General features: G+C 43.1%; 1 protein-coding gene across 2 annotated transcripts; it reads right to left on the reverse strand.

Moving 5' to 3' along the window:
* Nucleotides 1-937: 937 nt before the first annotated feature.
* LOC110976505 (uncharacterized) lies at nucleotides 938-15640 on the reverse strand. Of its 2 annotated transcripts, none has more exons than XM_087147196.1 (3): nucleotides 13641-15640; nucleotides 10134-10341; nucleotides 938-7559 (listed from the first exon to the last, which is right to left on the reverse strand). In XM_087147196.1, the coding sequence occupies exons 2-3, from the start codon at nucleotides 10327-10329 to the stop codon at nucleotides 5680-5682; spliced, it is 2076 nt and encodes a 691-aa protein (XP_087003322.1). In that variant the 5' UTR covers nucleotides 10330-10341; nucleotides 13641-15640; the 3' UTR covers nucleotides 938-5679. The 2 variants fall into 2 exon arrangements, with proteins under 2 accessions (XP_087003322.1, XP_087003321.1); XM_087147195.1 differs by having other exon boundaries at nucleotides 11726-15640.
* Between the last annotated feature and the right edge of the window lie 6 nt (nucleotides 15641-15646).

Genomic DNA, 15646 nt, shown 5'->3' on the forward strand with positions numbered 1-15646 from the left:
GTACTGTGTGGGCCTGCTCTGACAATGGGACGCAGACGGTCAGTGAAGTTGAAAAAAAATCGGTCAAAATCGAACAAAATGGCGTCAGTCACGATGAAGCGAGTCCACATCATTGCACAGGCTATAGCCAGGGACTGATCAGTGATGCTCCCTGTTTCTCTTCACGTCGATGTCAGAGTTTTAACGAGTATTAGTAGCCTATTTTCGAGTCAATTCTAGTCAAGTGTTTAGCTCGAGTCAGTTCAAGTCACCAGTATTTGAGCACAATACTAGAGAGAAAGTCATTTTTGACATTTTAAAAATTACCCTTGATTTCTGCAAGTGGTTGCATCATATCTTACTCTTGGTGGTAATGACATATGATAGAAATATTATGAACCTGCATTGTTAGTCATTGCAAGTATTTTTCTCGCCAAGAAGTTTGCTTTTAATTTTGGGGCTCGGATCTTATTAACTTTCACTCGAGCCGGGTCTTTGATGAGGGACTCGACTCAAGTCGAGTCATGTACCCGTCGGGACTCCAGTCGAGTCGAAAAGCCCAAAAGGTGACCTGAGTCGGACTCGAGTCGAGTCATTGACTCGAGTCATTACAACTGTGGTCGATGTGGAAACCGAATTAGGCCTTTCGAGAATTCATTGCCGAGGAATCATGACAGGTTAACTTAAAGGTTGGAAATGGATAATTCGCGATGTAACATTGCCACCCAGTAAACTGATTTTATGCACGGGATCCAATAATACCAAGTTTAGGGGGGGTCTAATTTGCCAAGCAATCTTCAGTCGGCTTAGTCCAGTACTTTCAGCGTCACTACCTTTGTCATTTGCATCAAATGAACTTGATTAGATTGCGGGTTTACAAACACAAGCTCCGTTTCTGCACTTACTCGTTGCACCGACCAATCAGAAGGTAGGAAAAAAGCGACCTGGCACTTGCCAATAGATGAATTTCCAGCTTTATTTTTTAATCTCATCGTGGCACGAAAGCTTTTAAGAATGGATTTGTTGCCTGTGTGCTCACCATACGCATTTCTCTCACAGAAATACCACCATTAACACTAAATGCTAAAATTCACATGGCAAGTTATGCAGCCGGATGGGTTTAATACGATAATGCAATGCAATTAAAAAAACATACACGCCCGATGAAAACGATTACTTGTCGGGAAATGTGCAGGTTTTTCCGCTCTAAATTTAGCATGTTATTTAGGATATTCAGAAATACAATAGAGCTAGAGAAATTGAAGATGACAATACTTACTTTTCTTTGGAAATCGCAAACCACGCCGACCGTTGACGGTAAAATACTTTTATATTCAAAATTATATTCCATTTTCAAAAGGTAGGATTTTTTCCGATTAATTAACGATACAAGACGACAAAGCTGGTGTATGGTTGCTGAAATGACGCACATTTCGATAAAAAATTTGATCTAACGTTGTATATTATGAATTTTTTCCTTAACCAGATTACAAAGGAATGAATTCAAACATTCACACAAAAAAGCAATGATAAAAAGTACACGTAGCATTATACCTGTATATTAAAATCTCTGCCTCCCTAAAAAATGACTGGCTGAACTCCCCTTACCTGTTTTTGGAGCAAAAACTTCAAAACATTCAACCCTTTGGAATGGGTCACTTTTGATATCCAGCATGTGAACTGCTCCTCACCCAAAACCTACCAACAACACGCGCCGTTTCCATCGTTCTTGTGACAGCTTCGAGAAAAACGTCAAACTCGAAAGTCACGCATCGATCAGGCGCATAGAACGTGATCAACAAATTATCAATCAGATACACGTAACTAGATAACCAATCAAATATTTCACTTTCGTAGTTTAAACAGAGTCCATGACGATTCATGGAATAGAACAATGACAATAAATTCCATTAGGATTTGGACAAACGATATGCAAAGACTACGTGATATAAACGACACACTACAGTCAGCTGCAACCTCCTTAAAATCGCAAGCATTAGGACAGGTACGTCGGAGAAATTTTGATATCCTCTTAGGCCTATACCAAGTCGAAACCGCAAAAAGGGAATCAATGAGACACTTATTTGAAACATGTCATCGGTTTTGACTGGGAAACAGTCGAACATGCCCTCAGCAGACTTGCTCAGGCGACAACAAAGACGGCCGTTACAATTACACAGACTTCTTAACAGTCAAATACAATAATAATTCAGTTTGTACAGAGGATAGCCACGAAAAAACATATCGAGGCACAATAGCAAGGCAATTCATGCACAAGATGTTACTATGTACCCTGTATATAAAAATTAGAATAGTTCACCGTGAATAGTACATGTACAAGAAAAGTCACACGGATAAAAAACAAGTTTGTAGTTTCACTGTACAAAGAGCATAAAATAGTAAGTCTTTCAAATCGTTGCACGCAACAAAAAAGACGGAAACTCAAAAGAGTAACAAATATTTATCTATGAGTGAAACTGAAAAGTACACGGGTGAATACAGTCACGCCTTTGGGGTTTTTATCCAAGACGTATTTTGATCTGTAATCTTTTTTGTGTTTGAAGCCCTGGATCTTTCATTTCCGTCTGTTTTCTCTTCCGTCAGACTGGAATTAATTGCGCTTTAAAATACACGTATAAGTGCATCGGCACCTTAGAAGGTCGGGGACCTGCGTGCATTTTGAACCGAAGAAATTCTCCCGGCGAAGGGTAAACAACCGTGAATTCATGAACTGGCGTGATTAAGGAATGTAAGAACTGAAGCTGTATTTTTCTTTGTGCTCTACAAATAGACAGAGGCGTTTGTCGTTTGGGATTTCCTCTCATCACAGTGTTGTGGGGTCCCTCGGGACGACGTACAACAGAAATCGCCAGAATGACTCCCGCGCACTATTCTAAAGTTCAAGACTTGTTTGTACAGAGCTAACATTCAGCAGCTATTGTTGATTTATAATTTGGATCGAGAAAATGACTAATTTCCGTTCAATATAACGCCCCCTTGTCACTCAGAGTAGAATAACACTGACGGTTGAGCAAGTTTAGAATTTTACTTCTTCAAATCAGATTTGAGAAGACAAAGTCACACTTTCTTGATCACTATTTGCCCGGACCAAACAAGTGTGCTTTTGCAGCTATTACTGGTTCATAAAATATCTAACCAAAACTTTGTCGGGTCGGGACACCCTTCAATACTGTCTGAAATCTCCAAACACAGGAAAACCTTTCAAAAACCATCCGTATATATCACATTCCTGGTCAGGATTTCTCAACAGCATAACAATTCTTTTCATTAAAAATTATTTAATTACTAATTACTAATTTACTAGTTACACGGACATTTACTTGATGACGCGAGATACTTTAAAAATATTGCATATAATTTCACGAAGGTATCTGAAATGCAGCCATATATTTGCAGGCAAGACTCGGCTAACGGCAGGTGCTGACATTTCTAAGAATCGCTGTTCATGTGGGCCTATGAATTTCTTTTCTGTGGGTGGTTGAGAGGCTCTTGTTTTTGACAGACCTGATAAAGTTCCTGATGGATTAAGTGCTTTCATTTATATTTCTCCCACTGGCTTCCCTTTTGGTATGAAGATCGGGGACCACCGTCAACTTGCCAGTCATCACAAAACGAAAAAAATAACAAGTACAGACAAGAATGTCAGATTTAATATACGCAGTTGACCCGAAGACAACAGAACACGTGGCCTTTAGGAACACATAGCCTACGCAAAAACTGATAATCGGACGACCACTGCTGCGGTGACACAAGTGCTCATGCATGTCCTATACGCGTGGAAGCATGCATACCAGCTAAATTTCACAGGCACGCAGGCACGCAGGCACGCAACACGCAGGCACGCAAGGTCTAGCGACAACCCTTTTCGACCGGGATTTTGTGACTTGCGAAAATGCTTGCACGTGCGATACCAAGCCGGCAATGGCGTCTCTTGCAGAGGAAAAGTTAGGTGTCATCAGGCGCACGGAAATGAACAAGGAGATTCCTTACAAGAAGTCAGAAACGTGCGGAGTGGACAGAGAGAGAGGCTGAACAAGGGGAAAAATGGAGATGCGGGACGTAAATCCTCAGAAAGAACAAGGAAACTGACAGAGATAATCAAATACTGTCCATTCGAAAACATAACACGGGGTCTTTTTGTAGCTTATAAGGTTTAAAGATGGCACTTTTGGCTTCAATGATGCGTTCAGTGTATTTCGTTTGCCTACGGCGATCCAGGGATGTGCTTCCGCGCGGTTAACACAAAAACTCGAAATTGAGTTTGAGCCACTTTCTGTAAACGAGGGTAACTCTTCAGCATGTTTCAGTGCCCAGCGCAGCCAGCATCTCTTGTTGAATTCAAACTGAAACGGTGGAATCTGTTTTTGTGTTTGGCAGTAATCTGACTAAAAATACAAGAGTATCCTCTTCAAAGCCCTGTTAGTCATAAATACCGTCCTTATATATTTAAATTTTAATGGACACTTTTTTTGTTCGGACCATCATTAAGGAGTGGAGACCCCGAGCTGGATCAAGAGAGGACGCTATTTTCTAAGCAATGCAGGCGCTCCTTTAGTAGACAGGTTCCCGTCCAAAACGTAGTCTCCAGACGTCTTTACAGAGGTCCTACCGGTAGCGGGTTATGATTCTGGAGGAATCGTGCCGGTTTTATGTAAATGAGCAAATGGAAATTAGCATATAACGTCCCTCAAATGCAACACTGTCACTTGACAAAATTTTGAAAGACGTTCTAGAATGCACTAACACTCTCTCTACGGAGTCATTTCCGTATGCAACACAACTTTCAGGCGTATTTACCTGCTTTTTAGGAGTGACCAGGGGAAAAAGTTTCTGAAGTCTTCCTGAGAGCCATGTGTTTGGCTGTCACACGCACAAAAGGTTGTAGGTACACATCATCTCTATAAATAGAAAAGGCAATTGTGCATGAGCAGAGCTGAACAGACCACGGACCCAGACGCCAGGTAGCTACCGGTACCTATGTAATAGGGGGCGGAGACCAGTCCACTCCCTTAGTCGCAATTGAACTATGTTGATTCACGAAAGACTATGACATGCACGCTTTATGGTCGCATCGCTCCTAACAAATCGAAAACTCCTGACCAACGCGGCTTTTTTAAATGACGAGGGGGTGCTACTGCTCGAGGCGGATAATGAATTATTACAAGCACAGATGATGATAAAAATGAGGATTCTAGATCAATTTTCATACAGAAGCCTACGTTAGTTTGTTGGTAGGATTTGTGGAAATCGCTTGCTGACTTATCGGTGGATTAGTTAGGTACATTTCCCATTCGGTGACTTGTGCATCAGTGATTTGTTCGAATATTTTTTTTGTATTTTCAATTTAATGAATACCGAGGGTATTGAGAGGTCTTCAAAATGTCCTCAGTTAAATCTGTGTTCGGAAAGAAAGAAGCTTCATTCCAAAAAGGAGCCAGAGTGGATTTCCACAACTAGTGGCCTGAAAAAACCCAGCTCTATTAGGGTTAAAACGGTAAACTCCTACATTTTTCTTGTAAAAAAAAAGTAAGAACAAAAAGTGGTATTAGGAATCAGATACCTGCATTTATATACGAAATCTTAAAAACTTTTGTCATATTAAGAAAAGCCTGAATTGATGTTTGTTCACTTTTTGGTAGAGACTGAGATGATGATGATGATGTCGGTTAAGGCTGAATGTTACAAGTATAAAATCTCCTGCGAAGAGTCTGAGTTGGTGATAGGCTCTAGGATTATCCTCTCTGACCGAGACCTCCTGTACTTCTCCCGCATGTCCTTGGCGGTTGACGTCCGCCCAGCACCGGCGGAGTTGGCCCGAGGCCGCCCCGACTGGTTCGCCCAGGGGTCGCTCTCCCCACTCGGAAGGTTGGTCAAAGCCGTCTTGATGAAGCTCACTGCGTCCTTATCATTCTTACATTTGATACTGTCGTCAAAGTCTGGCAATATTGACTGCAAACTTTGCCCCGGCTCCACGGAGGTCGTAGGGACTCGAGCAGCATCGTCGGCCTGCGCGATGCCACCCTGAAGGGTCACTCCGATACTGTCAAGAGACTCAGGATCCCGTGCAATTTCGTCGCCAGCTATATTGGCCACTTTGCGAGCGGAGTTCGCAGTCTGCTCATCTTCCTGATCATTTTCGACCACTGCGGGCGCTGCCTCTAGGTGCACCTGTTCAATGACTATCATATCCATGTCGTACTCCAAAGAGGCGTCAATGGAAGGGAAGGTGGACATCTTAGAGACCACACTGCTGTTGCGGGAGGTGATGTAACCACTGTACTCCGAGTTGACGCCGTCCGTGGTGTCTGTTTCACTGGAGATGTTCTCAAAGGCGAACGGACCAGACGCCTCCTCCCTCTCGATGGCCCTTTTCAACCACTCCTCCTCCTTGCTGAGGGGGTCGTCCTCCACATCGATGCTGCTGCTCTTCTCGAGGCTCCTCCTCGAGTACCTCTTGTCCTTGGATTTCTTCTTTTGCTTCTTGCCAGCCCTGGCCGTCTTATTCGGCGTGGGAGTGCTTTGTTCAAAGGGCTTGTCCGGGATCAGCTCCTCTGGGACATCCTCGCTCGGCTGGGTCAGGCTGGGAGTAAAACTGGTCTCTTGGACCTCTTCCCCCTCCTCTTCTGGGATGTCGTACAGCTCTCCCGAGCCGTGCAGGCTCGACATCTCGGACAGCATCCTTTCCCTGACCACATCAAAACGGTTCGATCTGCTCAGGCCGTGACCCTCGCCTTGACCTTTGATCGGCGAGAGCTTCACGTTGTAGGCGTTGTTCTCCTTTTCCTGTGGCACGGAGCTGCGCCGTTTCTTCTTAGTCTTCCGAGTGCCTGTCGAAATGGCGGTGTCGCAGCTCTTTGACCCGATAAGTCCACCATTTCTTAACTGTTTTTCCCTCCCCTCATTTGTGTCTTTCTGATCAGCCGATTTCTGTTTTTTACTGTAGCGCGGCATCTCCGTGCTCTTTTTTGCATGGTCTCCTTTCAACCCGTCTACTCTGCGAACATTTAACCCACCATTTTCGATGTCGACTTTCACAGTGTGTACCGTCTGCCCCGAATCTTCGCTGTTTGATCGTTTGATTTTTTGCGAGACAACGCCGTGGGCCGGATCCCTGGGTCTGAAATTCCGCTCCAGTTTCCGATGGTGGTTCCTGAGGCTGTCCGCTCTGTCCACTGATAGGAACTGGGAGCTCTCCTTGGGCGCGGTGGCGTCTTCGGCATGTCCTTGCCGGCGGGTGTCCGGGCTGTTCCGTCGGCAGGCCTTCTGGGCCAGCCACAGGGCCCGCCTCTCCTTGGAGGACAGTGCCTTCTTGACGCCCTCGTCCTGGATGTAGGCCTCGTTGTCGAAGTCCAGCGACTCCTGGGCGAGAATCCCGGCCTGCTCTAGGCTCCGGATGTCCCGCTCCATGGAAGCTGTGATGCCGTACTCGAGGGCCTGCTCGTCGTCCATGTCAATGGAAAAGGACAGGTCGCCAAAGTTGGATGTCGACTTGCCCAGTTCGTCCTCGGGGTCAGAGAAGTTATCCAACGAGTCGATAGTCTCTTGCCGCTGAATTCCTCCTGGAAAATTGCAAGTTTCATTGCCAGATTAACTAATTGGTCAAAAGTAGAACGGCCTTAAATTGAAAACATTTAACCTTTTGCCAAACAAACACGAATAAAGCTATTATTTTCATAAGCATCATCGAAACAGAGTTTGAAGGCAGGCTTTCTCGATCTACCCATTTTCATGCATTCAACAGAGGGAAGCAATAGAAACATTTCGGTGACTAAATTCTAATTTTTCACATGGCAAACGTTTAAAACATGAGTAGACAGTCTTATCTCCGAACAGGAATCAACTTCAATAAGTATAAAGTACAACGTTTACCAAGCACCGTACCCAGTGGCCTATTTCTGGAGAGCTTATGTTTAAAAATTGCACCTGTCGAACATAGTTACTAGTTCACAGAATTTGTTTCACAGATACTTCTCGTTTTGGTACCAACTTCAAAGCATGAAGATCTATACACCGAAGGAAACCTTCGACCCAGTTCAGTTAGCACAGTGACAGTTGGCGAAACTTTTATACGCAACACGCTGAGGAAACTCAACTTCAATAAGGTTATAACTGTGGCTCTGGGAGGATTCTGTTCAGACGGGAAATAAATAACATTTCAAACAGCAAAAGTTCCCACGAGGCAGGAAGAGTAGCCTAATCTCACAACCATCAATAAAACTATTTTCCCATAGGAAAGTATGTGGTTTATCCCCACACATTTGTGTAAAGTAATAATACACGTTGACAGGCGTCATACAGAATTCTCAAAACGGAGCATATCAATTACAATCAGTTGACCGTATCTTAATAACGTGCCAATTATTGTTCGCGCGGTGTCTCTTTGCCGCGGGAGAAAGTCATGAGCGTTTCCATTAAATGGGAACAAAATATTAACCAATATCCTGCGCTTAAGCGGGGCCAGAACGTGGCGTTTGGCGTGGGTTACCAAAGTACGCAGGGGAGATACAGGAGATGAATGACAGCGCACGCGGGTTTTTATTACTGTCTGATAAGACAAATTGTTTCTGATTACTCGCCAATGAAAAACCCATTGTGTGTTGCAATCATACACCAGAGTCTGGGGAATCTTAACATCTTTGGAGGGTCTTGCTAATAGTAGTGATTTATTTCCCTCGACTGGTTAAAGTTTGCCGAAGACGGCGACCCAGTAAAACCACTGACTTCATTTATAACTAACCGCACCAACCAGGAAACATGCTTGCCTTAAATAACGTGCTTGCATGGATTCTGAATCTCTGCATGTAAGTCACATAAAATTCAGTGAGGTTAAGATTTCAGGGGAAAGTGACCGATCACGGTAAAATTATTAGGCCCATGTCACCTTACTCCTGCTGCCATCAACTCCTCTTCATAAACGATCGGTTTCTCTAACTGGTAGTAGCTATTCTGTAAATGTTTGATGTTCTTCCACCCAAAATGGGCCTGTTTGTTTCACAGGGAGCTGGATCAGGATCAGTCCCCCCATCGCTGGTTTGCTCCATCCATTTAGGCGGGTTGTAGTGTCGGTGGACCAACGACAGCTGGCTGATCGTGATCCGGATCCCCATGAAACGAGCACAGAATTAAGAGGCAGGAGCTAACTCTCTGGGGTTAAGCACGGTGGTACTCCATTTTGAAACGTGTACGCATAAAACATTGCTCTTAGTGGGGACACAGGCACAGTGAGGCAAGTTCGAGGTCAGTCACTGTTACCGGGAGGATGGATGGTCGGACTGGTCTAGTCCATCATCCGGACCCAGGCCCTGGGACGCATGGATTTTTCGGAATTGGGTACAGAGGGAATAACTGACTTAACAAATACTGTACGAAATGTCAGTGACCGTGAATGTTAACAGAGTTGCAACAAATGGCAGAATGTGAGTGACGTTACAAAAACGACTGGAGTGGGATCGACCATTGGGACTGTATTGCGCTGGTGTCCTGGCTAGAGACAACTGACCAGTGGTCAAACGATGGCTCGCTTTGGAACATGCCCTGGGGCAGAGCCGTTTGTAGAGAGAGTTGGGACATGAGCTTCTATTGGAACCAACATGGGCAGATTACACGGCACTAAACAAGGATAATTAGCACACTATAGCTGCATGCTGTATTGCACTCAAAAGGAATAGCCATTTTGGTTTCAAAGTCCAAAGTCAGAAGTTGGCGGTACACTCTCTACATACAGCTCTACCCGGCAATGAATTTTTTCCAAAACGCTTTTTGTTGCCTGTGTTGTGATTGATCTGTTACGAGCATGATTTTCCACCTCAGAAACCAAATTTATGGTGGGAATGTTCCTTTCTCACTTGTTTATTAAGAAGGTACAAAAAAGAGCAGTAAAACGAGAGCATTAGAACCTGAGACGGAGAAATTCAAGTCGGGAGTACTCCCAACTACGCCACACATCGGCTTCCAAGCTCCAGTGAATTTAAAACTTTTAACTTTATTGTATAACCACTCCTTAAGGCCATGGATACAAATATGAATAATGAGTAAGCACAGCGGGCGCGCTCTTTTGATACAGTTGGATCTCGTTTGGGAAAAAAATACGCTGCCTGGGCGAGGGTACCGTCAGTCGCCAGACTTGGCCTTACCGGTGGTGGTGTCTCGGACGCTGCTGTCTGCGCAGCCGCACGCCTCCCCGAGGCAGGTGGCCAGCTTGACGTAGCTGCGGCGGTACCTCTGGCAGACGATGCACAGCAGCACCGGGTTGATCAACGTCACCCCGAGGGCGCTCCACACAACCGTGGCCGGCATCCAAGCTTGTTGGGAGTTGCTCGTCAAGGCCATCAAATTAATCACCTGGAGGATGCACGATAAATAATGGCCATTAGACCAAAAATATGGCTTCTTTATTACTTTACCCTAACTCTAACAGAGAAGTGAATTTTTTTTTAATCAGCTACTGAAAAACCGATCGCAGGAAGAGGTTATGATAAACGACTTTCGTATTGCCAACCAGCCCAGTTTTTATTCATGGGCATTTGGTTCGTGAATATCATTAACTCAGTCTACGAACATAAAAGGGCACTGTTTTCCCCCTTAAAAATTTCACGTGTTATTATTGGTATTCATGCGTAGCATGCATAAAATAATCAATTTACGCAATATGACAATATAAATCCACTATCAAATGCCACAGACTTTAAAATGTTTTAATAATCTTAATAATTTAGTATATAAACGAAAATACAACCGAATACCTATATATTTCGAGTATACCGGAATCTTTCTAAAATGTTACGTGACATGCATCAAATTCACCCTGCGGTTGGCCGCTGGAGTGCACTGGCAGTACCGCTTTTTTGTTTTCTTATTTACAAAATGTTAGGGTATATTCAAATTTACATGGTGGCTGTGACTTTATAACAAAACAGGGCCGCTCAGAGTGGCATATCTGTCGGGGGAAGGGGCAAGATTATAACCAACAAAGCATGAGTGTTATCTTTTTGTAAGAACTGAAAACGGGGGGGGGGGTTAGGATTCTTTAATGGATGAAACAAAATCGGACAGCTGTTTTAGGAAAGAGCAATTCCATTCTGCTTTCCCCTGACCCAAGACCTGGCTTCCAGACTTAATTATGTTAACCTTTACGCTCCCCATGCTGATTGCCCATGCTCCGTGGCACCAGGTGTGCGGCAGGCGCTATCACACCGTCAACGCTAATTGGAAATTACCCTGGCCTAATTGACGCATGCGTCCATGCAAAATAGCTCTTCATTTTTCTTCATAATTCCCCAACCCCCGCGGCTCTTCACCTATACTTCCACAGAGCCAAACAATCGTCGAAACGCAACGGTACAATGTCATATACGACCCAATATGCAGATTGTTCCAAACGGCGAGTCGGAATTGTAAATCCTTTTCAAGCACTCTGTCTCTTGTGTGCATTTTACACCCATCAGACTATTCAAGAGGCGTGCGCAGAGTACATACTGCTCTCATGTTGCCAGTAACCCTATAAGGTGGTTAAATACAGAAACATCACCATTGGTTTGGTCTCAAATAACGTCCCCATTTTCATTTTTCAGATGATGGAATTTTTTTAGTATTTAGCATTAATGTTTGAAATTTCCTATTTTGACAGCCAACTGTCTGAGATTTCTAAACACTTAAAGAATTAACCATTTGCTTTTCTCCTGATGGCCCGTCCTTTTTCCCAGCCACTGGTAGACAACATACTTACTGTGATGATGCACAAGCAGACGTTTTCGTGTTGTGCACACGGGCTCAAGGACGACGGCAACGTTACACACCTTTTGCGCGTTCATTCGTTTGTTTCGAAGTTCGTGCATCGCAGAAAGACTTACCTGTGCAAGAGGTCGATATGCAAGATAATGTATTGTGCTGCCAATGGCGTAAAGATCGCTATTCCGAATAATGGGCAGCACCATGTTTTCCTCCAATTATCCTTTTGCATACTGCCAACCCCCGCTTGAATTGTAAGAGGTGTTCCTGGATGCACTTAACTTATGGAGAACACCAAAGCCAACATCAATTAGCAAAGCAGTAATTAATCAACGCCCCGAGGTCAAGACACAGAGTGAGAGAGGCCTCCTGTGCCATTCAGAATGGCAGCCATTTTTTTAGGTTTAATGAATTTCCCTGAAAAAAGGAAATGACTTCGTATATACTTCCGTCTCGACTGCCAGTACATAAGGACGCACAAGGGCGGCCAATACATGGGATGGAGAATATCCCTCTTCCGGCAAGGTTGAGCACAGGCCTGCGTGCACAGGTGTATGGTGTTCAATTAAAGCCACGTAACGGAGCTCAGTGATAGTTGTTTGGCAGCGCCATGAGAATTGTTTGCCAGAGCGATGAGTATTCTTTGGTGTGTTATTTAGTGGCGCTGTGTAATGTGGCCACAATAGTACACCATAGAGGCGACATACATACCATCGTAAAAATTCTTTAGATTATTAGTCATAATCAGATAATGCAGATAATAGTGAGAACAGCTCATAAATAATTAACTTTATCATACAGAATATGCAAATTTCAAGTCTCTTCTAGATTTCTTGTTTTTGTTAAAGGAACCAAGAAATATTTTTATAAATTCTAATAAAAACTCTTGAAATTACATCTTTGGGTGGCAATTAACCGCATTTTAAATTTTTGTTTTGCAATTTTAACCCATATTTTGATGTTTTTTTGGTTTTATGCTAATGCTTATTTGCATATTCATGAGCAGAACTATGATGTAATCCAAGGCACTGAATCTCAATGTTGGACTGATTTGTGCACAGAAAATTACTAGATTTTTTTAAACCACTGCTATGGCATATTTTATTTTCTTTGGCAATTTATTGCTGTGTAAGTATATGGCAATAATCCAGCAAAAATCCTTTTTACAGAAATGTTCCCAGAAAGAAAATTTGGGGTTTACAATTTGAACATGAAAACGTGCAACCTGAACCGTGAATTCCTGGATTTGCATGAAAGCAAAAGTGCCCTCACTTGTCCAGAAATGTTTGAAATAGTGCAACGTTCAGCTCACGTTACTCAAAAAAGGTGTCAAACAGTCTTCATACATGGAAGAAGAGTACAGAGATACACAAAAAGTGATTCTAAGAAAAATGTATTTCCTGGATCCTTTAAGTTTATATACTTAAGTCATTGAAATTTCCCATTATCTGTACGTTTTTTCTACCACGCCATGCCATTTTGGGACTAAAACAAGATGCAAAAACAATAAAATTTAATTAATAATTTAATTAATGTGGTTAAAAATCTTTGTTTTTTTTTCATTTTAAACCGAGATGTCACGGCCTCCATTTTGTTGTCTTGGACAGGATTCCCTTGTACAAAGCTTGAAGACATCAGGAAGGATTTAAACAAATAAGTTGCTATTGTCCATGATCAAATGGCATGCATAAGAACACGATTTAATGATCAACCAAAAACCTTTTCACGAAGCCTTTATTTCACGTGAAATATATCGTACGGTTTAAAATTCGTTGCGATTACTTTGCAAACCGATTTTCAATTATCCCGTCAATGTAATGTAATTGGGCAGTAATCATTCGCCAGACAAACACTCACGGTCACACAATATGTAGCAAGACGAGTTCGATGCAATGTTAATTTAAGAAGCTCACCGTGTTGACAATGTTATTCAGTTGCGATAATGGCGCCAATTCAATCTCATTACGTCATGCCTGACTCGGTTGCTGATCAAAACGGCCACAATGAAGCGCACGTGGAGTATTTGGTTACAACGGCTGAAATCTAGTAGCAGCGGTGGGCGGTTTACGTAAGCAGAATTGGAGAGGTCTTGGAACATTTCAGAGCGCAGAGTTAAATGATCTACCGACGCGAGTTTTGTTGAAGACAAGCGTCGATAGAAATAGGTGGACGTGGCTCGTGAGGAGCGTCGTTTTAATATTTTATTTTGTGACGAGTGGTCTCTTTCAGCTTTCAGATCCTTACAAAAGTGCATATTGTGACCAGTCTACAGCTGTCCTTGATAGCATTTCCAAATTTACAAAAACCGTTGAAAATATTTACTGGTACCCGTACCTGGGCGGTTCGCCTTAATATGAAATCCAAGTTACAGATCGCAGAACTGGAAAAGTAGGTTGTTGTGGTTGAATGACTGTCTTTCTAATGTGCCGCATTGTTTAGACGACTATTTGAGGGATAATAAACCTAACTAGGCACAGTTATTTCATTCTGTCCTTTTATTTTCATGCTTATAGTTTTGTGCAGGTGACATTCTTCCCCCAAGATGAGATTCGTGTCAATAAAAATGTCCAGGTTTTTCACGTATCCGATAAGGGAACAAAGGGCGGCTTTGTTCAGGTCCAGAACGTGTCCATGGCCACACATTTGAGTAAATCAACGCACAGTTCGTCTGGATTATGTTGATTTTGAGCAGACTTGGGGAAAAAAAGGAACGAGTCTGATAGTAATAAATAACCAAAATCACCTAAAAGAGGGCGGGAAGAGAAGACACATGCCTAGGCAACAGGTTGTCAATCTAACATTTGTGAGTACGTCCCGATTTCAGATCTGATTTGCTTGGTATTTCCTGCGCGTATTCAAAGCTGCCACGCCTAGTTTCTGCAGTGGAAAAAGCGGCCCTTGTGGCCAAATGCGTGAGGTGGATCGCACCTTTGGCTAGCTTCTATTCACCCTACTTTGTTGTACAGTGTGCGTGGGATATACACACAGACGTACAATTTCGATGCCTGCAGACGACAAATCATTAGGCCCCCGAGATTATATTTTGTTTGTGTGTGCGATTCATCTTATTAAATCGATTTCAATTTTTCCGGGGGGGGGGCGTTTCTAGGTGAGAAAACAACGTCCTAATGTATAAAGTCGTCTAAATGATTTTTCATCGATGGTAACGAAACAGTTGGCAGACCTTCAGGTCGAAGTTTTTAATATGAAGCCAACGACACGCCTTAAATTCATGGGCAAAACTTGAACTGGCCTCATTTACAACTTTGCCACAGCGAATTGAGAGCGACGTTAGCTTTCTTATTTTGGGAATCTAAGAATAAAATTTGAGCAATGAAATAAAAGTTCACGACCAACTAATGTCCTTGAAGACATTGTGATGAATATAGGATGCTATTGAAAATGATAGGTGATGACACCAAATAGCACTCTTGGCAGCCATTTCCATAGATTCGCGTGCAAACCTATTTTGGCCGCTATCCCCAACCCAAGGGGGACCTACCCCTGACCACACTGTTAGACACTAATCCAGCTAACTTCCCAATTAAAACAGTAAATTGCACCCCCCTCTGATACTCATACGAAAAATGTTATCTACATGACTGAAAATAATGCCTTCCCGACGGCCACTGTCCATAAGGTTCCTTCAGTTTTACGCATAGAGCGACAGTGCAACATAACAGTAGAACAGGGCGACAGTAGTGGCGCTTTAGGGAAGCACCACTTCTGTTCTCTTACTAAAACTAATGGTATCGGGCGATACTGACCTAGAATGAAACGTCCTTACATGTCTCCTTGAGAGTTATCGTTCGGGATGTTAAAGTTGTCTCTGGGTGATTGAATTTATTACGCCTGCTGTTGATTATAAAAATCGACCACGGTAAGGTACCATAGCTCAAAACCAATTTGGAGTGCGTTT

The sequence above is a fragment of the Acanthaster planci genome, linkage group LG16 (assembly GCF_054643075.1).
Source record: "Acanthaster planci isolate LZ-2023a linkage group LG16, COTS_SCS, whole genome shotgun sequence".
NCBI lineage: Eukaryota > Metazoa > Echinodermata > Asteroidea > Valvatida > Acanthasteridae > Acanthaster > Acanthaster planci.

Coding starts and splice junctions, on each gene's coding strand:
- LOC110976505 (XM_087147196.1), bottom strand. CDS start 10,329: ATGGCCTTGACGAGCAACTCCCAACAAGCTTGGATGCCGGCCACGGTT. Junction 7,560..10,133: donor CGTCCGAGACACCACCACCG/GTAAGGCCAAGT, acceptor GCAATTTTCCAG/GAGGAATTCAGCGGCAAGAG.